This window comes from Scatophagus argus, chromosome 19 (assembly GCF_020382885.2).
Source record: "Scatophagus argus isolate fScaArg1 chromosome 19, fScaArg1.pri, whole genome shotgun sequence".
NCBI classification, from domain to species: Eukaryota; Metazoa; Chordata; class Actinopteri; family Scatophagidae; genus Scatophagus; species Scatophagus argus.
The window spans coordinates 7,021,573-7,044,584 of record NC_058511.1 but is presented as its reverse complement, the minus strand read 5'-3'; the positions used below and the strand labels follow the sequence as shown (position 1 = coordinate 7,044,584).

The 23,012-nt window shown below is 38.7% G+C and overlaps 1 protein-coding gene across 1 annotated transcript; it reads left to right on the top strand.

Annotated features, from left to right (window-relative positions):
• Positions 1 to 16,806, top strand: apobb.1 (apolipoprotein Bb, tandem duplicate 1). The gene is made up of 29 exons (XM_046372866.1): positions 1 to 142; positions 439 to 471; positions 622 to 734; positions 835 to 980; positions 1,080 to 1,227; positions 1,341 to 1,493; positions 1,769 to 1,893; positions 1,997 to 2,082; positions 2,181 to 2,625; positions 2,758 to 2,872; positions 3,216 to 3,362; positions 3,448 to 3,659; positions 3,783 to 3,978; positions 4,073 to 4,252; positions 4,367 to 4,570; positions 4,690 to 4,857; positions 4,967 to 5,172; positions 5,473 to 5,655; positions 5,745 to 5,875; positions 5,985 to 6,195; positions 6,278 to 6,450; positions 7,687 to 7,847; positions 7,938 to 8,047; positions 8,139 to 8,512; positions 8,781 to 14,798; positions 14,887 to 14,998; positions 15,094 to 15,117; positions 15,217 to 15,403; positions 15,503 to 16,806. The coding sequence occupies exons 1-29, from the start codon at positions 88 to 90 to the stop codon at positions 16,496 to 16,498; spliced, it is 11,412 nt and encodes a 3,803-aa protein (XP_046228822.1). The 5' UTR covers positions 1 to 87; the 3' UTR covers positions 16,499 to 16,806.
• Positions 16,807 to 23,012: the final 6,206 nt, after the last annotated feature.

Below are 23,012 nucleotides of genomic sequence, written 5' to 3'. Positions count from 1 at the left end.
TGTATAAAAGTGCCGAGCTGAAGCTGAGAAATCAGTCTCGTCTGAGTACTCGCCAACTCCAAGGGAGAGAGCTTCAACGAACCCATCATGGGGGACTCAAAGCTCTGCCTTTTGCTGCTCCTCAGCACATCTGCCTTGGCTTGTGAGTAGTTCTTAGAAATCATTGTACACAGTTTAACAATATGAAAGTGTTTATTTTTTTTTAATATATGTATTTTAATTTTTAGAATGCGCACTCACTGTTCAAATTATTCTCCAAATTATTTAATCACATATTTCCTAAATTGCGCTGTATTCTTTTTGACAAACCAAATAATCATAACATAGGACCTATGGATCAGTATAGTTATTATGCATTTTATTTTACAGTCCATCTCCATATTTTTATATTTCATTATAATTTCTAAAAAGTGAATTACCTGACTTTTTTCTCAACAGTTGCCCAAGATGATGATCAGCCAACCTGCCTGCGTAAGTGACCCCTTGCTGTGATCATGTTCAAGTTGATATGTTTGATTTTTGTGTTGACATCCAATCAACACATTTACAGTTATTTTATGGGATTAAATATGTTGTGTATTTCATAGAAAATCTCTTTTCAACACTGACTTTATCTTCTAGTGGCTAAAAGGTACAAAACTCTGCACAAGTATGAATACCAGTATGAAGCTGAATCTCTGAATGCCATCAACGGAGCCTCACAGCTCAAGAATGGACCCAAGGCCTCTTGCACGGTACGAGAAACATCCCTCACAATCATTTACAGTCATCTGTTTCTTCTCTTTCGTTCATTTTCAAAAATGAGCTAAAATGAACATTTGCTTTCTCTCACAGGTTGAAATTGAAGTACCTCAGACTTGTAGTTTCATCATCCGCACCACTGGCTGTCGCCTGAGTGAGGTGGTCGACATGGACGCAGAGGGCAACCCTGTGTTCGGTCCTGCACCAAGCTCTGATGCCTTTGCTGCTGAAATGGAAAGGTATTCAGTGAAAATCAGTGATGTCTGTATGAAACTTTTAACATTAATATTTTGGGGCCTTTCACACTGATAATTTTAATTTCCTAAATTTCCTTTTAGATATCTTCTGAAGGTTGTGGTTGAGGGTGTGCACGATGTGAAACTGTACCCTGAGGATGGTGAGACAACAACCATCCTGAATTTCAAGAGGGGTATCATCTCTGCCCTGGCTGTGCCTCTGCTGGAAGAAGACAAGAACAAAAACATGGTACACTGATTAACAGAAAATCAATAAAATAAATTCAAAAAACCACCTGCATATTTTAGTACCACCTTCAAGGTAAACCATGCTGATAGTTGTACATTTTTCATCTATTCCAGCCCACTATCCACGGCAAGTGCAAGACCTATTACACTGTCAACGCTAGAGAGGACATTGCAACTGACATCAGCCTCAACAGGGATCTGTCCAGATGTGACAAATTTATCCCCATGAGAGATCACACCAGCCCCCTGGCACTTGTCTCTGGCATGGTAAAGTATCCTAACCTTGTTGTCTGGGGTAACAACTTAATATTTTCTCATTAGCTGTCCTGCGCATCAAGTCTCGGATAGTCATGAAATTCAAATTGCAATAGCACATTGAATAGCTACAGTGTTGAAAAGACAAAGGAAATTCAGAGATTTAACTGCACAGCAAATGACTTCTTGATTGACAAATGGTATCTTGGAAGTGCAATGCAAACTTTCTTCAACTCCTTTATTTCAGTTTATCTACTACATTAATATGATTATATGTCTGTCTTCAGCACTACCCTCTTGCCCAGCTGGTCAGAAGCTCACAGACCTGCAACTACAAGTTTGACAATGAGAAGAAACACATGACCTCTGGTTCCTGCACTGAGAACCACATCCTCATTCCTTTCTCTCACAAGTAAGTCTGATACTCTTCTGGACTCAATAATATGCTCAGTTATGTAAGTATGTGCAAGAGACTTATGAAATTTTGAACCCATGTGGGGTTTTATTTCCTACAGGGGAGAATATGGAGTTACAAATGTCGGAAAGCAACAACTGACTCTGGTTCAGGTTTCTCCTCACAATGATAGAATCTTTGACCATGGTAAGCCCTTAGTTTGAACTGCTTTGTTTTGATTTATAGTTGATTGGTCACTACAGGTAGCGTGAACTCACAATAAAAATGTTCTGTGTGTATCACAGGTGACATTGTCAAGGGTCTTCACATGGAGGCTGTTGAGGACAAGAGTGTTGTCCAGGATAAGGATGCAGGTCTGAATCTCCTGAGAGAACTGGCCAATCTGCCTGAGTCGGAGGGTGAGAGGAGGGCCCACATCTTCCACAAGCTTGTCACCATGGTCCGTGGAATGAAGACTGAGACCCTGAGTCCCGCCATTCCTGAGGCTCTCGCTGTGTCCCGTGTCCTGACCTACCAGGTTCTGGCCCAGTGTGGAACCCCTGAGTGCAGCAGTGCCATCATGCAGATCCTCCGGACATTTGACACCTCTTCACTTGAGGTTGATGCTGGTGTTTTTGCTGTGGGACTCATCTCTAATCCCTCCGCCCTCCTGATCAATGACATGCTTGAGATGGCCAAATACAAACCGAGCAAGCCCATCATGTATGCCTTGAGCAATGCTGTCAAGAGGTGAGTGAAGCAAACAGTTTTTGCAGTTTTTTCCAGGTTAAACATCTGAACAACATTTCAGAACATATTTCCCTGTTTGTTTAAAATAAGATACGCAGGATTTGAATTCTAAGCATCTTATTTCTACAACAGGTTTTACAAAGCTGAAGGAAAACTGATCCCTGAGATTCACTCTGTTGCTGAGTTCATGGCTTCCCAGTTGGGTGACTGTTCTGGTGACAAGGACAACACTTTCATGACACTTAGAGTAGGTTTCTCACCCAATAGCTCAAAATGCAACGCATTTCTTTGTTTAGCAGGTTTATACATTCGTATAAACTGTACGTTTCACTGTAAATTGACCGGAATTAAATAACACTGCCTGAGAAAAACAATTAAACAGTGTGCTCAATGGAAAGCACCATATATTATGTTCAAATACAGGGAAAGTATAATATACATTTCAAAGTCAGATAGTGTAAGAGAATGGGACATCAAGGGTCATTCAGAGGTCATCCAGTGGAACTTGACAGCATGTTCAAGATGTTCCCAAATCTCTGAATTTGAACTGCGTTCAGTGAGGAAAACTATTATTTTTGTTTTGATTCCAGGTCATTGGAAACATGGCTCCAGCTGTGGTAACTGCTAGTCCTGCACTCAGAGCTGCTGTGATCCAGTGTGTAAACCAACCTGCAGCTTCCCCAGCTGTGCAGCAGGCTGCCATTCAAGTGTATAGGCTGACTCCTGTACCTGAGGAGGCAAGTCAAATTATTTCAGAGTTTTGACACACTAGTTGGAATAAATCTACTGTACAGTCATTTAATTGCTCTTGTTTGGTCTCAGGGCAGAGAGGTTCTCATGCAGGTGGTTTTAGACAGTACCAGCCCTATGCAAAAGCGTATTGCTGCATATCTGGTACTTATGAAGGACCCCCAGCCCACTGAACTGGTCCAGCTGGCTGATGCCTTGCCCAAGGACCAGGACGAACAAGTCAGGAGCTTTGTGAACTCCCACATCACCAACATTTTGTCCTCATCTGAGCCAGAGACTCAAGAGTAAGTGGAAAGCAGTTGCAGCTTTATATTTTTCACATTTGTTGTTTCAATACATGTTAAGTAGATGTTTTGATTTGCTCCCCATCAGTTGTTTAACTGTAACATATTTTCTCTTTCCCACAGATTGAGACAGAGGATTCATGCTGCCATGCAGGGTAATGAGATCAGACCCATTATGGACCCAACCAAGTTTTCCCGCAACTACAAGATTGGATCTGTGGAGGGTAACGTGATCTTCGAGGGTACCAGCTACCTGCCCAAAGAGGTCATGCTTGAAATGACTCTGAAGGCATTTGGCTATGACATTGACATGATGGAGGTAATCACTGTGAGCTGTTTTAATACAAACTGGCTTTGAGATGATTTTTCAATAAGCTAAGATGTGACTGTAAAAAATGTTGTTGCTATTATAGATTGGCTTGGAAGGCCAAGGATTTGAGCCAACCATTGACGCCCTGTTTGGAAAGAATGGATTCTTCCCCGACACTGCCCTGAAGACAATGTACTTTGTCTCTGACAACTTGCCATTCAGAATCAATGAGATCCTGCAGAACATGATGCCTGCTCTGAAGAGGGACAGAATGAAAAGACAGGTACTCAGAGTTGATTTGTACACATTAATCAGGCTAAAACCATTGTGATCAAGGAATGATTAGCTTTTCCACAAGAGAAAAATCTTGTAATGAAGTGCGTACATCCATGTATAGGCCTCCCAGAATCTGATGAGGGACATTGGACGCAACCTCAACAAACTTGTGAGGGAACTGAAGACAGCACAGTCTCCTGAGGCGATGGTTTATCTGAGACTTCTGGGAAATGAGCTGGGATATCTAAGGACTAATGAAATGGAGCAGGTGGCCTACTCTGCTGCCACAATGATTGACAGGATGTTCAAGATGTTCCCAACTGATGTAAGAGAGTTGTTAATAATATTTTTAAGCAAAAAGCTGACATTGAAGCAATTAATTAATTTGTACGTTTTTTGGTTATGATTTCAATAACTTGTCTTGTGTATTTTTATTTGCTACAGCTAATGAAGGCACTCCTGACCAAGACTGACCACACAATCTTTGCCCACTACATCTTCATGGACAATGAATTCTTCCTGCCTACTGTGACTGGTGTGCCTCTGAGGATTTCACTGTCTGGTACTTTCACCCCTGGCATCAAGGGTGAACTTAAGATTGCACGTGACATGGTAATTATCTTTAAAAGCATTTTCATACAAGTACACACAACTAAATATATGATTTTATACTACACTGAATCAACACATCAAGTCACCTATGTCAACCATATTTCCGCAGAGCGAAGTTACCTTCATGCCCTCTGCTGGCATTGAGTTTGTAACTCAGGTTGGCTCCTACATCCCTGAGTATGTCAGCTCTGGATTAGAGATGCACACCAACATTTTCCATGAAAGTGGGGTCAGAGCTAAACTCTCCATGGGACGTGACAATGTCAAGCTGACCATCCCTGCTCCAGTGAGTCCTACAAAGCTCATCAAAATGACGTAAGTCCAAAGAGAATTTTCAGATGCGATGCAGTTTCCTCCAACCTAAATACAAGACACAGATAACACCATCACTATTAAAGGAGAAAGAAACAGCCAAAGTATAAGGGGAACAATGTTATTCAATGAGGGAAACATAAAAATAGATGTAATTATAGCTTAAGTGCAGTCATTTTTTGTGTAACCATGGCTTTAAATAATAGAATTAATAAATTAATATAATAAGAATATAAATATAATTTATGGGTATCTTATGTCTGTGATTGCAAGAATTTGTACATTTCTATATTCAAAATCTAGAAACACCCTGGTAGCAGTGACTGGATCAGAGGTGAAGACCATCCCCCCTATGGCTATGGACCAGGTAGATGTTAGTGAATGCACTCCTGTCTTCGCTGGAATGAAATACTGCACTACTCTGCAGTACATTGATGCTTTCTCTCAGGAGACGGCCCCCTACTTCCCCTTCACTGGAGACAGCAAGTGAGCAAGACTTCCTAATCTCCCAGCAAATAACTGTCTTTTCAAAATTTATCACATAGAAATATTGTCTAATTGACTTATCTAAACAGATTTGCTGTGGAGCTCCACCCCACTGGTGAAGTCACTGAGTATACAGCCACTGTTGCCTACGAGCTCCTCAGAGAGGGAGAAGAGGGTCGGCAGAAGGTTGACTCTGTGAAGTTTATTCTGAGGGCTGAAGGTAATGTATAATATTGAAAATATTTCAGATTCATTACAAACTCAATTTGGAAAAGCTCTAAAGTTTAGTGGAGTTATGGAATATTAATAGATTTGTTTGCCAAAAACAGGTGCAGACCCAACTGAAGCCAGAGCAATCATGAAATATAACAGAAGGAAGAATGTGATCACAGCTGACATCCAGATCCCTGACTATGATGTGGAGGCTGGAATCAGGATGGGAGTTGTTGATGGAAACACCAAGGGCAAGGGAACTCACTCCATCTCTCTTGACTTCATAAACAGGAACATCCCTCAGCTCTCCCTGGTTGGCCGTGCCAAGTAAGAAATGAACCATAAATCCTGATGACAAAACATCAGTGTCATAATTAAGATTATGCTAACTCACTGTTACATTTTTCAGTCTGAAGGCCATGAAGGAAGGTATGCTGCAAGTCCAACTTCTTGTCCCCTCAGTCAGTGGTGACGCCACTGTCACAGCAAGCCTGAAGCGTGATGAAGAGCTGGAACTGGAACTTAAGAGTGAAATCAAGGTCATGGAAGCCACCTCTGAGCAGAAAATCGCAATGAAATATGGTAATGTAATTTTAACCTTTTTATCTGAATATTACATAATTAATTTAAAAGTTGCTTACATCTTGAACAGGTACATATAAATCCTAAACATTGCTCAGGAAATGTTAGACTTTATGTTACCTTATTCTTTTTCTTTTTTACTTTGTTGTTGCAAAATAAAAAACCCTATTACTTTACAGATACAACTATGATTTAAATAACGAGCCCAGCAGTAGGGGCAGCTTGTTTTCTGGATGTGGATGTATCTGTGTGTGTGTGTGTGTCTATGTATATGTAGTCTGTGTTATGTGGGCAGGCAAGTGATATTGATAACTGGACTCCAGAATGTGTCAAATAACCCTATTTGACTGCAGTGTTGTGCCTGAACGCGTTCAATGAATGATGGTTCATGAACTCGTTCATATTTCTGTGTGGCAATAATTTTGACTTTTGATAATGGCTTGCAGCAGCTTATTGAAGAAAAAAAAACTATGAATTAGTTCTTTTTGGGAACCTTGAACTTAGTTCAAAATTTTGAATTATGAACTATGAGCTGAACTAGTTCATTTTGAAATTTGTGGACTGAACTTTGAACTAGTTCATGTAGAAAGTGAACTTTCCCAACACTGGTTGATTGTTTGTTACCGCTGTGTCTCTGTAGAGATGCATTCAGAGGGTACTGAAGATGATTAACCCTACAGTATTGGTGCTGCAGTGTGGATAATTTTCAGTCAAATTTAGTTATGATTGAATCTGAAGTGTTAAACCACTATGGTGTAGGTTAGACCCAGTTCAGAGAAAAAAAGATTTATTATTTAGCGTGATGTGGTCATTTTTATTGCTGTTGTTCTTCCAATTTATGAGATGAGCAAGTGGCAGGAGAGGTCTTCTTAAATGCTTTTTTGGAATGGTGCTTAATTAAAACACAACACCTTTGACACCTTGGTGTAAACATTGATTAAAAAAAGAGAAAACTAAAAAATGCTAGAATATGAAATACCATAATGGTTAAATTAATGAAGATCAGTTAATTAAGGAAACCTGGGATCTTAGTATCATTTTAGATCTTAACAACATTATGTGTTTGCTTTTGGTCTGTGGTCCACAGTTAAGTTTAAATTTTTCTCCTTTGAGGGAAGGAGTTTGAGCAACCCTGGTTTAGAATAAGTCTCCTATACCAGCTTAACTCTTATCTGGGGTTTAGAAGAATATTTCTTCAGGTCTCAGGATTAATTTTATTATATTCTGTTGTTGCAGATGCCAGCAAAATTGAGGTTGAATTCAAGTCTGATGTAAACACTGACACCAGCAGCTTGCCAAATTCTGATATTGTTGAGAAGTATGGCAACGAACTTCTTGACATGCAGGTGGGGCAGACTGACATGAGGGTCCGTCACATCTTCAAGAAGTTTGTGGAGGTATAAATCTTGAATTTAACAATGATTCAAATTTTTTTTTGTAAAAAAATGTGAAACAGGCATAAAACACTGATTGCCTTTTTTAATTAGGCAGCAAACAACTACATGGAAAGGTATGGTGCTGATATCCCTTACATTCAGAACTTCAGAGTACCTGATATGCCCGAAATTTCCCTGCCAAAGACACTGTTCATGAATACGTAAGTATGAACAATTCCATGATAAATGTTTCAATTATGTGAATATTTTTTTCAAAAATATTTATAGATGTAACTTTTCTGTCTGTAACAGTGAGGCGAAGGCTGTCTACCACTTCAACAATGAGCGCTTCATCATTGCCATCCCTCTCCCTCTTGGAGGAAAGTCAACAGAAGAGCTTAACTTCCCACCAGCTTTGACCATACCTCATATCTCTCTACCCCAATTTGGACTGGAGATTGTCTCCATGGAGATTCCCATCCCAGAGCTTGCTGTACCCGAGAGCGTCACTCTGTCTATTCCTCTTTTTGGCAAAGCTGAAGTTTCAACTCTAATGAGAAGTAACCTATACGACATGGAAGCCTCAATGGCTGCTGGCAAAGATGTTGTGCAGACACCAAGCTACTCGACCAAGTTTGAAGTGAAAGGAACCTCCCCGCTTGACATCCTCTCAATAAAGATTGAAGGTATTTCATAATAAATACGGTCAGAGTGTACACCGTTACCCCTTATTTGTTGTTCACTCTTGAACAACAACAGTTTTCAGTTAGTTTTCAACATCCATTGATTATGTGAAACAATGTGATATAACTTCAGTTGATTTTTTTTTTTTTGTTCTCTGCTAAATGCAAAAGTAGTGGATTATTTATATTTTGGTATGAATATAGTATACAAAAGTGAATGTATTTAAACATTTTGTTGAAAGACCAATGTTTTTTCTTGTGTTTTATTTAGGATCTGGAATGTTGGCCACCACTGATTCCATTAAGGCCCATTTGAAAAGCTCTTTGACCCATAAATTTGTTGAAGCCAGTATTAGTATTGTTGAAGATGCAACGATCACAGACAAACTCAGTGTGAGATCAAGCAGCAAGTTTGAAGCCACAAGCCCACTTGGTCTCGAAGTTGCACTGGAGCACACTGCTATGGGTGGACTCAACACTAAAGAAATCTCTGCTGACAGCAACTTTGAGGGAACATTCAAGGCTGGCCCCATGTATGGCAAGACCATTTCAACACAGTCATTCACTATCTTCCCATCCATGCTGGAAGCAAAGATTGATTCCACTGTTGAGTTTGACTCCACCATCCTTCAAGCCAAGAACACAATTGCAGCAACCCTAGCCAATAGTGAATTCTCTGTTGTATCTAACACCAATGCCTTTGAAGACATCTTCACCCATGTTGCTGAGCTTTCCTTCAAAGACAGCAAGCTATCACTGAAATGCGATGCAAATGCCTTTGCCTTTGGAATGAAGATTCGCAACCAGGCTCAGGGCTCAGCTGGTGCTGGTGAGGTTGTCATGAGAATGGAGACAAATGCAGACCACACTGAAAACCGTGTTTACTCTCTTCTTACTGCTTCTCTTGATGTCACTGGTCTGGCTGTAAACAGTGATGCCACTGTGAAGCTCCTTGAAAATGAGATTACTCACAAGGCTATTCTGAGAATGAATAAAGATGGTTTGACCACAAGTGGAACAACCACCCTCCAGAGCCCCTTAGCCATGGAAAACACCTTCAGTGTTGGGCTTGATGCTTCAAGGGCTACTCTGTCCATTACCAACAAGGCTGCAATGCGTGACATCAAAGTTGATAATGCCAACACTATGACCATTACTCTCTCTAGCCTTGACTTTAACTCAAAGGCTGAGGCCACAGCAACTGAGTATGCCTCTTATATTCATGATATTACCGTTGCTCTGAAACCTTACACTGCCTCTGCAAATGTGAACAACAACTTGAAATTCCTGGCAGGCACCTTCATTAATGAGGCTCAGCTGCAGGCAGACTTGTACAAGATGGACCTGACTGGAAACGTGAAAGTTACCTATGGTGAAGAGGAGCTCAAGCACACCTATCAGGTGTATTATGCTGATATGACCGCTAATGCAAAGTGCAGCACCACTGGAAAACTCTTTGGAACTCACATGAGCCACAACACAGAGCTTGACGTTGTTGGTCTTGCTGCCAGGATCACCAATGATGCCCGTTTCAACTCACAGGCAATGCGCTTTGACCACACCATCCGTTGCAGTATTGTGCCTTTTGATTTCAACCTTGATGCCATTTTCAATGCTGATGGAGACATGACTATGTATGGAAAGCACGTTGCACAGCTCTATGGCAAGCTCCTCCTTAAAGCACAACCTCTGGCTTTTGCTAGCTCACATGAATGCAGAACATCAGTAAACCAGCAGTTAGATAATGGGATTTCCCTTGAGACCACATTTGACAACAAGATGGATACTCTTCTGTCCCTCCACGAGCAGAAGACCAGTTTAAGGATGAAGTCTAAAGTGAATGGGCATGCCTTTAATCACGACATGAGTGTTTACAACACTGCTGAAAGAACTGGAATTGAGGTTTCTGGTGCCATTCTCACAAACATCTTTAACACAGACTCCACAGAGAACCAGGAATTTACTGTCACTGGCTTTGTCAAGTATGACAAGAACACAGACAGTCATATAATTCAGTTCCCTCTCTTGGAAAATGTACCTGCCGTCATGGAAATCATCAAGGGCTTTGTGGTACATGTTGCAGAAACACTACAAGACTACCTCAACAATGAGGAGATATGGGCTAAACTAGAGGCTGTTCCCCAACATGTAAGTGACTTTGTTTCTCAACTAAATATAGAGGGCAACCTAATTCATCTGAAGCAATATTTCAATGATTTTAGCCAAAAATATCTCATCTCCTTGGAGGATGTGGAAGCCTTTTTGAGAAATCAGAAGGTTACTGTTGAGAAATTGCTGGCTGAACTCGCTGTTTACATACAAAATTTTTCTGGTATGATGAAGGAGATTATTGTTAGTTGCACTCTGCCCGAAACCTTCATTCAGAAGATCCAGCAACAGCTGAATGCTATTAATGAGGAGTATGATATCAAGGCTATGATTGTGTATGTGATTGATACCATGAGGGAGATGATCCAGCAGACTGACTTGGAAAAATTGAGGGGCAGCAGCATCGCATTCCTGCATGACATTGATGCCAAGTATGAAGTCAAGGCTACACTTCAGTCAGTTATGATGGACATTAAAGAAATAGTTGAGACCTTTGACATGCAGGAAGCTATTGCTGAGCTGAAGAGGTTCATTTCATCCATGAACTTTAAATTTTTCATCAAGGAATTGTTCAGTCACATTCCTACACAGATTTTCAGCGATTTAACAAATTATATTATAGAAGTGATTCAGGACTTTGACATCGTTGGTCACATCAACGCATTCTATGCCAAGATGAGAGAGTTGATTGTAAAGTTTGAGGCCGACAAAAAGGTCCAAGCAATCTTAGAAAATGTTGTGGAACTGATCAAGAAGTTCAAAATTGAGGAAACCATCAGGACTGTAGCTAAGACGGTGAAGGATGCAGACATTCCTTCTAAATTCATGCAAGTCTTCCGGGATGCTATCAACTACTTGAAAACCACTGAGGTGAAGAATATTATTCAAGAGCTGAATACGTATATTGAAACTATTGTGATTAAGCTGAAGTCATTGGACTACAATGAGTTTGTGGATTATACCAACCAAGTCATTGCTGAATACACATCTTATGTGAATGACCTGATCAGGGCTCATGAAATCCCCCAGAAGCTGGAGGCAACAAGAGATTTTATCAACTTTGTCTTATCCTCTGGTAGAGGCATTACAGAACGCCTGAGAGAAATCAAAGTGGCAGAAATTCTTAAATCTTTCAAGGATATCATCGATCAGCTTGTGTTTGATAACCTTCGAAGATTTGCTGAATTTATAAAACAAGAAATTACAAATTTTGATGTCAAAGCTGAGATTGCCTCGTATCTGGACTTTGTGAGTGAATCCTATAACACAGCCATAAGGAACATCAGTTTAATGTTCAGCTTTTTGGCTGAGTTGATTGAAGACATGGTACCTGAAAAGAAAATCATCAGCGAGATTAAGCAAATAATTAATGGTCTCCTTACTGAACTTGAGAAAGCTGAGTTGAACACACCATCCTTCACCATTCCTTTCACTGATCTTGCTGTGCCCTCAGTCAAGTTCAGAATGCATGAGATTGGCCAATTTGAAATCCCATCACAGCTGAACATCCCTGAGTTCACCATCCTGGGCTTCCACACTGTGAAAGCCACCACAATTTCCTATGATGACATCAAGCAGAAAATCTTTGATCTAATTGATTTCATTGTAAACTTTGAGATCAAAATATTTGATTTTGATGCTTTCTTTGGAGACCTGACCTTGAGCTACCTTCCCTCCATCCCTGAGATAAGCTTCCCAGAAATCACTCTTTCTGAGATCTCATTCCCCACAATCCCTCAAGTTCCTGTAGAAAAGCTTGTTAAGTCTCTTCAGGTTCCTGAGATCAAGCTGCCAACTATTCCAAGTGAGATCATGATCCCATGCTTTGGTAAACTCTATGGTGAAATCAAATTCCAAACTCCTATCTACACTGTCAAGACATCTGCTGAGTTCCGGAATTCCACTGAAAGTGAAATGACACCTACATTCACTGGATTCATTATATCTGAGGCCACATCTCCAAGTTTTGAAATTCTTAATTACAAACTTGACTCCACTGCTCGTATTGCAATCCCAAAAATGAGTCGTATTGTCTTGGCAGAGAGTCTTAAGTTGAACCATCAAGCTCTTGGAGTTGAACACCAGGCATCTGTAACTCTCTATGGCCTGTCAGCCCAGGCCCAAGCCAAAACTACCATTAAGGTTACCACTTTACCTTACACTGCAGACTTTAGGAACACAGCCTTTATTGCTGTAGGAGGAGGAATGTCTGCCTCTCTTGATACAACTTACACTCATTTGGTGGACCTCCCTATCATCAACGTCAGAAGTGAGGCTAAAGGAATACAGAAAGCAATTGTTCGTCAAGATGGCTACACCCTCACTGTAACAATTGATAATTCAGGCAATGCTGATGATGGCAACCACAAAAGCAACTTGCATTTGTCACTCACACCCAGTTTTGTCACTTTAACTTTCACTGGTGACACAGACTCTACTATCTTGAAGATGAAACAGCAAGTTACTGCTGAATCTGGCACCCTTAACTTCTTCAAGTTTCAAGTCCGCAATGAGGCAGAGGCACCATTTATTAAGAACAGTCTTTTTGTAGCTTCTGGACATGCCAGCCTTTCCAATATGAAGGTTGAAGTAAAAGCAAACCATGACACAGAACTGAATGGTGAAGTCAGTGGAGTCCTGTCCAATGGAATCAACATTGTTGCCTGTCCTACTGAGTTTGTGTTTGAGTTCCAAAACAAAGGAAATGCCAAGGTCAATATTTTAGAAACTCTGACTGCAAAGATAGATCTACAGAATGATTACTCAGCCATCTTCAAACCTGACAGCCAGCAGATGAACACTGTAGCTCTGGTTCGTCTAAACCAGTACAAAATGTTCTACAACTTCACTGTTGACAATAATGAAAATGAGGCTGGCATCTTTGTTGCCATGGAAAGTGAAGCCAATCTTGACTTCCTGAAATCTCCCATCAACATTCCTGAGATTGACCTGCTATTTGTTGACTTCCGTACTCCAGCTATCAGTGATCTTAACTTGTATGAACAGGCTGGACTGAACAACATTTTGACTACCACTGAGCAGACTGTGGATGTCAATGCCAAGTTTGTTTACAAGAAAAGTCAGGATGCCCCCCTTGTTGATATGATGGGTATGATCCAGATTCCTTCTGTGGGTAATTTGATGACAGAATTATACTTTAAGTCTGCCATCATTAATCTGAATATCAATGCTGGACTGTATGCTGAGGATGATCTGGTGTTCCGTCTGGGAGCTACCACAGCCTCTGTTTTTGAGGGTCTAAGAGCCAAACTTGATGGCACCACCAGTCTAACCACCAAGAGAGGAATCAAGTTGGCCAATTCCCTGTCCCTTGAAAATATTCACATTCAAGGCACTCATGACAGCACCATCACCATGAGTGCTGAGACTTTTGAAACTGCTGTCTCTGTGGCTACTGTTGCAAAGATTGCTGTTCCTATACTCAGACTGGAGGCAAACCAAAATCTGGTTGCAGACACCAAAACCAAACCAAATGCTGTCTCAACCTTGACAATGAAGAGCGATTTCAATATCCCTGTGATCAAAGCTGTTGGAAAGGCTGATGCACACCACAGTGTGAAGCTGGAAGGAACCTTTGAATATGTCTCAGTGGAGTCATCCACAAGGGCAAACATGGATGGCACAGTGCTTGAAGACTATTTAGTTTTGGGAGTCCTGGATAATGAGATGAATCTGTATCTGACTAACGATGGTCTACGCTCCACCTCTAAAGTTCTTGCCGATGCCAAGATTAACTATGGAACCACCAAAGTCTTTGGCATGGATGTAAATGAGAATCTTGCCGTTGAAGCTTCCCTAAGCCGTGTGTATACAGTGTTGAAGTACACTGGGAACAATGAGGCAAACTTATTCGGTTTCAACACCAATGGGAAACATGTTGCTCAGGCTACAATTGATCTTGCACCAACCTCATCTTTGACTGCTGATATTGAGATTGATATCTCTCAGCCAAGCAGCCTGGGTGACTTTTCCATCTTCGAGAAAACTGTTGCTGAAGTGAGCGCCACCAAACAGAAGTTGTCTGGCAATTTAAAATTTGTAAGCCCACTGTACACCACAAACCTGGCAGCTGTAGGAGAGGGAAACATTCCTGTCTTCAAAATCACCTTTAAATCCTCTGCCACTTCTGTCATTGAGCTCTTGGACTATGACATGGATGGTGAGTTGATGAAATTCCCTGAACATATTTATTTATATTGCAAGCATTGTATAACACCAAACCATACAAAAAATATTTATTTCAACAGTGTCTACAACTGCAAACTTTGAAAATGAAGCTCTGAACATGATTAGCAAGGTGGCTCTGACACACGCCGACCTGACCATGGATGTCAACCATGTCATTAACCAAGCCCTCAGGTAACATTGTGTTTACAGTAAATGTTAAACTTATTATCACTTATTATCACTATTATCACTTTTATAATACTTAACTTCTTTTTTTGACATTTCAGGAGAAAGCGCCAGGCTGACGACAGGTGAAAATTTAACTTTAATTAGATCCCTACTTCTTAAATATCAGGCCATCATGTATTAATTGTGATTTTTTAAATTAAAACGCTTTCCTTCTCTTGCAGTTACTCTCGCCATACTCTGAATGTGGACATCACCAGTCCTACCTTCACTGATGTGAACCTTCGTTATGCTGCTCGCAGAGATAGCATCAGTGCCTCAGTATCAACCCCTACGACTGGCTTTCTTGGATTTCAATTTAATAACCGAGTCCCATCTCAGATGAGTGCAAGAGTCTATGGCCGTTATCCTGTGAGTATCATTAATATGTACTTTGTGACATGATTGAAAAAAAAATAGTCAAGTCAAAATATTGCAAAATTAATATTTTGTTTCCTTTCTATTCAACAGTCTGCCCCAGAAGTTGATGTTGACGTATTGGTCATCAGATCATCCTCTAAGGAAGCTGATAAGATGAACCTGCAGATAGCCTACAACATGGAGGTACCTAAAGTAATGTTGTCTGAACTGAAGACAAAACTGCCTTCCGTCATATCTACATTCACAGTGTTTGCTGACAAGTACCAGATCACAAGAAACATGAAGGAGTTGAAGAACTATGTTGTTAACCACATCGACGAGGCCTATAACACTGCGATGAACTATGACGTTCAACTGAGCCAGCTGTCAGTCTTCTTCAGGAACATCATTGTCCAATACCAGAAGACTGTCCAGGTCTTCCTGGATGCTGTCATCAAGGTCTTGAGGGAGACCCAGTTCAAACTGCCTGGGTCTGATGAGATGACCACTCTCCCTGAGGTTCTTAAGAAGCTGACCACCAGCATTGCTGCTATGCTAGATATAACCATCCAGAGAATCTCTGACAACATGGAGGTCTACTATAACTTATTTGTTGACATGATCAGCAGTGTGAAATTACGCATGCCGATTGGTGATGTAATTGCTGGAAACCAAATCTTGGATCAAGTCAAAACAACTTTCAGGATCATTTTTGATGAACTGGTGGACTTTGTGAAAAATATGGAGAGTCTTGACACAATGCTAATGAAGATTGGTGAGACCCTGAAGGCTGTTGTTGAGAAATCTCAGGAGTTTGTTGACTCAGTCAAGTCTGACTATTTAGATGCAGTGTTCGTCAACTTCAACGTCCTCTATCGTAACTTTATCACAGTCATAAAGAATGTTGTTGATCAGATCTCGACCTTAGATATTGAGCGTGTTAACAATGCATTTGAGTACATTCTGGACATGTTCATTTATGTAGTGGACCAGTTCAATAACACTGTTCATGGTTTCCTGCAGCAAGCTTCGGAGGAGGCTCAAGTGTACATGAAAGTTAGTGAAGGAAAACTTGAAATTGACATTCCATTTTCCTTCCAGCTGTAAGGAACCCTCACAGACCTACAGTCACATGAAACACTACCAGCTGTTCAAAACACATGCTCGGAAGGAGTATGGACAATTAGCTCCATAACCATATTTATAACAATAAAACACAGAACAAAAAAATGTTGCAGCATTTTCATATGCTTGGTTTAATGTGTACAAATATTGAAAATGTAATATTTTACTGAAAAACATCTTCCTGTAAAGAGTGAAAATCATCAATAAAATGCATGCAATCTAATGTCTAAATGTCATATTTCCTGCTCCATGATGTTTATTCACAATAAAATTGAAAAATAAAAACAACACATCAAATTGTATTAGTAATTGTAATTTATTTAGAGTCATGATTAAAGAATTAATGTGTTTTTTGTTTTTGTTTTTTGTTTTTAGATAAGCACCAAAACTAGCCAGTTACTTAACAGTTTGTGAAGCTGAAGAGAAAATGGCTATCCACAATGGAGAGACTGAGCCCTCTCCAAATATTTTGTAACAGGAAGTTATAAGAAAATAGTGCATGGACTATGTTTTTAGTAGATATTGCAAAAACAAGGGCAACGTCAAAATTACTGTTTTTAATGCCATATAACCAAATTCCAAAAAAGGTGGGATGCGCTGTAAACCACGACTCTTCAGCCCATTCAAAGCTCAGAATTTTGCAGGCTTGCATCTTTCTTGTGGGCCAATACTTACTGTATGTACAGACAATGAGATATGAAAATTTAACACTGTGCAGACATGCATACAACGTTGAAGAGTCATACTCTCTATAAGTATCAGCTAAAGGGCATCGTTTACAATCTAAATATAAATCTGTTAACTGCGAAATTCTTGAATGGAAATTTGTCTTAACATTAATGAACATCTGAAAATAAATCTAATTTAAGTTTACATTAACCACTTTAACAAGTTAAATTAACATCATCATCTATAGAGTGATATGACAAATAAAAGAATAAAACTAGCACATATTTGAAAATGACTATAAAAATTCAGTAGAAAATAACGGTCCGTGCACCTTCCATTCATTCCAATGCTTCTGTTCCACGTCAAATACAGACTACTTATTGTTTTATCTCAGATTCATTATGTGCTAGAATAATTATCATGTTTGAATTCTTATAACTGAAAATGATCTAATCATTTTTCATTTTTTTAATAAAAAAATCATAAAAAAAAGAAATTCATCTTTACATTTCCCAAAAACAAGAAAAGAAAAAGAAACTGTACCAACTTGTTTGAAACATGTCACATCAAATGTCACATGTCGCATCAAATTAAGAATATGCATGTATTTACAAAATTCAATGAAGATGATGAGGTAAAACATAACATATGTTGTTTTTATATAGTTTTCAGTTGAGTGTATGTCAAAAGTAAGAAAAGTGAGGATTTCTCCACAACTGTCATAATACAATAACCAGAAAAACCAGTGCAATTAAAATAACTAATATCCTTTCAAGGTACTAAATCGTGTTTCACTTTCTCCAGCTTATATTTTTGTGTACATGCAGAACATCATGTCTACACGGCAGACAGAGACTGTAGTCCAACACTTCCTCAACTATTCAACAGTATTCAACTGAAAGGTGCTGCTGCTGGTGCAATTTTGACATAAACCTACACAAAGTTATCTGTCATTCATTATAATAAGACTTTTGGAAAAACCTGGAACTATTAAGAAATTTTAAATGTATATGTGACCTAAGAAGCAAGAACAGGATATTATCTCTATACTATCATATTATTATAATATTATATTAATTCATGAAAGTTTAATTATCTTATGCAAAATGCTTCTTGATTGTGTTCACACATTTGGCAGTCATACTGAAGGGGAGCTTTATGAAACTAGTTGCCTTTGTTTCTCCACACATGCATACAGTATGGGCTGAACTGAGACAGTACTCCCATATAATGTAATATTAATTTTAAAAAGAAGTGAAAACTGATCTTTTCTTGAAGCAAAGTACTTTTCTTGTTAGGGGAAGAGCATGTGATTTCTTGTAACTGTCTTTTCAGATGCCCAAGAAGAGAATTTACCCTGCTTTAGTAAGTTCCAGCATTTTTGATATGTTAATTTATAATATATAACTGCTAAATTTATAATTTATAACTGACACTATATTTTAGGAGACCAGATGTAAGTTGAACTTTAATGCTTTGATGCATATATTTTTTTCTCATATTCGCTATTAAAACATGAATGATGACTTATCCCTAGAGCACTTTTTAAACTTTAAAAAAAAAAATTCTTCTACATTATAACTAACAGGGAAAAGCTAAAGTATTTTTTAAAAATAGGTTGAAACTGAAGTACCTCACACTTGTAGTTTCATTGTCCCATCTGGCTGTTGCCTGAGTAAGGTGGATGACATGGATATAGAGGGCAACCCTGTCCTTGGTCCTGCACCCAGCTCTGATGCTCCTGAAATGGAGAGGTGCGTTACATCAGCAGATTTCCATTAAGTGACACATCCAGTAGCATGAACGCGCTTTATGCTATGAAATGCATATGCTATAAGACTAAATGGTAAAAGTCACACATTTTTGTATAGATATCCTCTGAAGGTGTGTGTGATGTGAAACTGAACCCTGAGGATGGTGAAACAGTCCTAAACATTAAAAGGGGTATCATTTCTGCCCTGGCTGTGCATCTGCTAGAAGAAAAGTAGAATAAAAATATGGTGAGAATTCAATTATGATCTGGACTGTAAGTTTTTTCCCTGATATTTAATGCACTTTTCTATAATAAATAAGAAAAACCTTCATTTTATTTTATTTCAATTTTATTTATTTTTGTGTTACTTTTTTTGAATAATGTCATTGTGTTTTCAATTTAAAAAAGACACTGGATATCAGATGCACAAATGTAATGTCTGTTTGCAACCAGAGGGTGACACTGGAACATATTCTTTGTACCATCATGCTGCTGTTATACCACTGCCCACTTGTTAGCGAATCAGTCAGCACCATGAATAGACTGGAATCAGAGCTTCTGTGTTTCATAGGACTGTGGTTGCTTTCTCAGGCCCGTTTGTGACTGCCTGGCTTCTAGTTTTATAGACACATAGTTTAAAATTCACTACTATGTAGCATATCATTCTGTACAACCATGAGGAGTAGAAATGCTGTACTGTACATTGATTATGAGCAGATTTGGGTCTGCATGTATGATATGTTACTGTTTATTGGGGGAACATTTGAGCCTGGTCTTACAGTATGTGGCAGAATGTGTTTAGTTCATTCAGTATGATCCAAAATTATATACAATTTTATATAAAAGGGTCAAGACAGCGTAGTTCAGCTGAATCCCTGATGGAGATTTTGAGGAGCATTGTCAGAAACCTTTGATCCATGGCTGCCTCTCCTTAGTAGTGCTGCAATGTTTTATCAACCAGTTCCTGGAGATTTTACAAGTTATTACTCAGTGAGATGTAGGGTAGTATTTTCAGATTACTGTACTCTCCTAAAATAGGGCACGTAATGTGCCGTTAAATAATGTTTCAGCTTACAATCCATGTAAACATTTCCAAGCCATTTTCTGCCCAGATGTAGTTGGTCAGCAGATGAGTTTAACACCTACTGCATGCCAGCTCTTCTTCTCTATTGTTATGCAATAAATTAAAAGCAAAGCCAGCCCCAGCATGTCAACACTGAAAGCTAAGGCTAACTAATACTGTTATCAGTTATGCAATTTCTAGATTCTGCTGTTTCCCAATACGTAGAACAACCACATTATCTGTATGTTCTGCCTCAGTCAAAGCAAAGAAACCCTAAAGGTGCTCTCCTGAAGTTGGGTTATCTGCTGCTCAGTTGGAAAGCCAAAGTCTTCCCAGTTCTTACAAATAAACTACAGTATATAGGTCTGTCACTGACTAATGACCCTTTGACTTTTTTCTGCGGTTTTAACAGCTTCATTATTACCAGCATGTAAACTTTGTTCTACCTTTTCCACACTGGCCATTCCACAGATTTGCTTTAGATGCAACACATATACATTCATTTGATAGTTTAGTCATGTTCTTTAAGTCCTTGAGGAACTCACTCAAACCCACAACAACAGGAAAAATCACCAGAGAATTCCTTGTCTAAACACTGTTTGTCCAATTTGCCCAGCAACAGTTTTGCAATATGCAAAGTAGAGGTGATTGGCATACAGAATGAAGCACTAGGTATTTGATCTATTGTTAAGCACTTCCCTCACTGGGACAGAGCTCTGATTGCCCAAAAGATTGCACCATAAATGTTTCTGAGATCAACCTTCTCATCCATGAGTTGATGCACATTTTTTTTGCGCAGTGTTGTAGTTGTAGTAATTTATGCTTGTTATCAAATTTACTTCAATATGGTTGTTATCTGGAAATATCAAAAATAGTGTCACCACAGTCACAGATGTGAGCTGATTTTGCTGAGCTCTTAAAAACAAATCATGGGTCTGTCTTCATCTAATCTTGTGAGGACCCAGAACAGTCCAATTCAAGACTACAAGCAAGATGCAATCAGGTCTTAAAGATTTTGGGAAGCCTTGAATGTCAAATTGGGTAAATCAGTTTAGCTTTTTAAAGTTTACTGCTTCTATAAAAAAATATACTAATCACTCACTGACTTTACTTAACTTTTTAATGTTTGTAATGTTTCTTGTTCCTCATGTTTCTTTTCACTTTACTTTACTTTGCTTTACTTTACTGCTTGTTTTTTTTGTTGTTGTTATAAGTCACCTTTATTCCTTAAAGGAACAATTCATCCAAAATTGAAAATTCAGTCATTATCTACTCACTTAATGGAATGTAGGATTTTGTTTCTGTTTCTGTTTCATGAACTTTACAGCAAAACAGCATCGCAGCATTCACTTAACTGAAGCAGATGGGGAATTATTCATAATATTTAAAAACTACGCAAATGAATAAATAAATAAATACAATAGCATGGCTTGCTGAGTGTAATACCAGTTTCTGGAAGAAAAGATATCATAGAGTGATTTGAAAAGATTTTATTTACATTCAGTTTTAGGTAAAAATCTTCACTGTAGCCACTAAGCTAAAATAGCTAGCAGTCACTTTGTCTGAACAGGGTTAAAACTTGGGTTCATGCAGTGCAAATAACGTTTTCAAATCACTTTGAGATCTTAGGGCTTCTCGAGACTTTGATTGCATCAGGTGAATGGTAATGAGTCATTTTATATTGTACACTTTTCTAAATGTTATTATTATTTTTGTTGTTGTCGTTCAGTCCAGTTGTCTAGGAGAATGCTGCATGGGGATGGGTAGATAATGACCGAAATGTCATTTTTAGGTGAGCTGCTCCTTTCAAAGTCCATCTTTACCCCCCACTCATTCTGTGTACATCTTGTCAAGATTTATTGCATCCACTGGAGCCATATAATGACACCACATGTAACGCATTGAGCCGTATTGATCTGCTCTCTGTTTTTACTCTTTCCACAACACCACTGAGTGATTGAAAACAGCTGCACAATTTAACAAAATACCTGTATGATTTATGCACATTTTATTTTTTGTGGCAACCTCTCTTGAGTTATGCTTAAATTTCTTGTAGTAATTCTTGTAGTGTTTGAACTCCTCAGATGGACTTCAGCACAGATTTACAATAATCCTTTAACTTGCCAATTTTCTTTGTATTATTTCTTATAATTAATAAAATAATTTTGTCCACTAAAATATTTTCTAAAAAAAACACTGCTGCACAACCCTTATGCAATGTCCAACTGCTGTCTTCAGTCTGATTAACTTATCTTGAGTTCACCTGTGTTGTAGTGCTGATCAAACAGTTGTCATAGACTTCCCTTAGGAGGTGAAAGGTTAGCCAAGTGATGAGACACCAGTTTGTTTTTTTTAATCAACAACAAATTTAAACAAATTTCAGGTGTTGCTGAGTCTGACAAATCTCTCTGAATTTAGGCTTAAATTCAAATTTATGTGTGTTTGTTGCTTTTGTCAGTGTTTTTCAAATCCTCTTAAGTAACAGTACCAGCACTACACTGTAGAAATGCTCCACTGCAAGGAGGTTCTGCACTGAAAATGTAGTACAAGTATACATGTATTATCAGGAGTAACAAAGTAAAAATAAATCATAACAATTAAAAATATTCAGTACAGGCAAATGGTGTGTATTTGTATATTTAATGATATATGTGTAGGCTTTTACATAATATAATTAAATTATTACTACTGATTCATAATGTTCAAACATTTTATGTAGGCTGTCACCAAAGATTATTTTCATTATGGATTCATCTGATGATTACTTTCTTGATTTTACTGTTTGGTTTGGAAAAAATAGATAAAATTGTGAGAACAGATGTACAAATACCTCAGCTTTGTAATTAAGTGCAGGATTTTACAGTATATTCACACTCAAGCACTGTTTCTAATATACAACATAGTTTCTGTATTAGGCCTTATTCATGAGATGTTTTGACTTCATAGCCATGACAGTTAGATGCCACACACTGTACCACCGCTCAGTAACTGTCACACCTAAATATAATGCC

Excerpts from the sequence above, each read along its gene's own strand:
- apobb.1 (XM_046372866.1), top strand. The coding sequence starts at position 88 with ATGGGGGACTCAAAGCTCTGCCTTTTGCTGCTCCTCAGCACATCTGCC. Across the intron at positions 2,083-2,180 it reads TGATAGAATCTTTGACCATG|GTGACATTGTCAAGGGTCTT; the intron begins GTAAGCCCTTAG and ends TGTGTATCACAG. Across the intron at positions 8,513-8,780 it reads CCTCTCAATAAAGATTGAAG|GATCTGGAATGTTGGCCACC; the intron begins GTATTTCATAAT and ends TGTTTTATTTAG.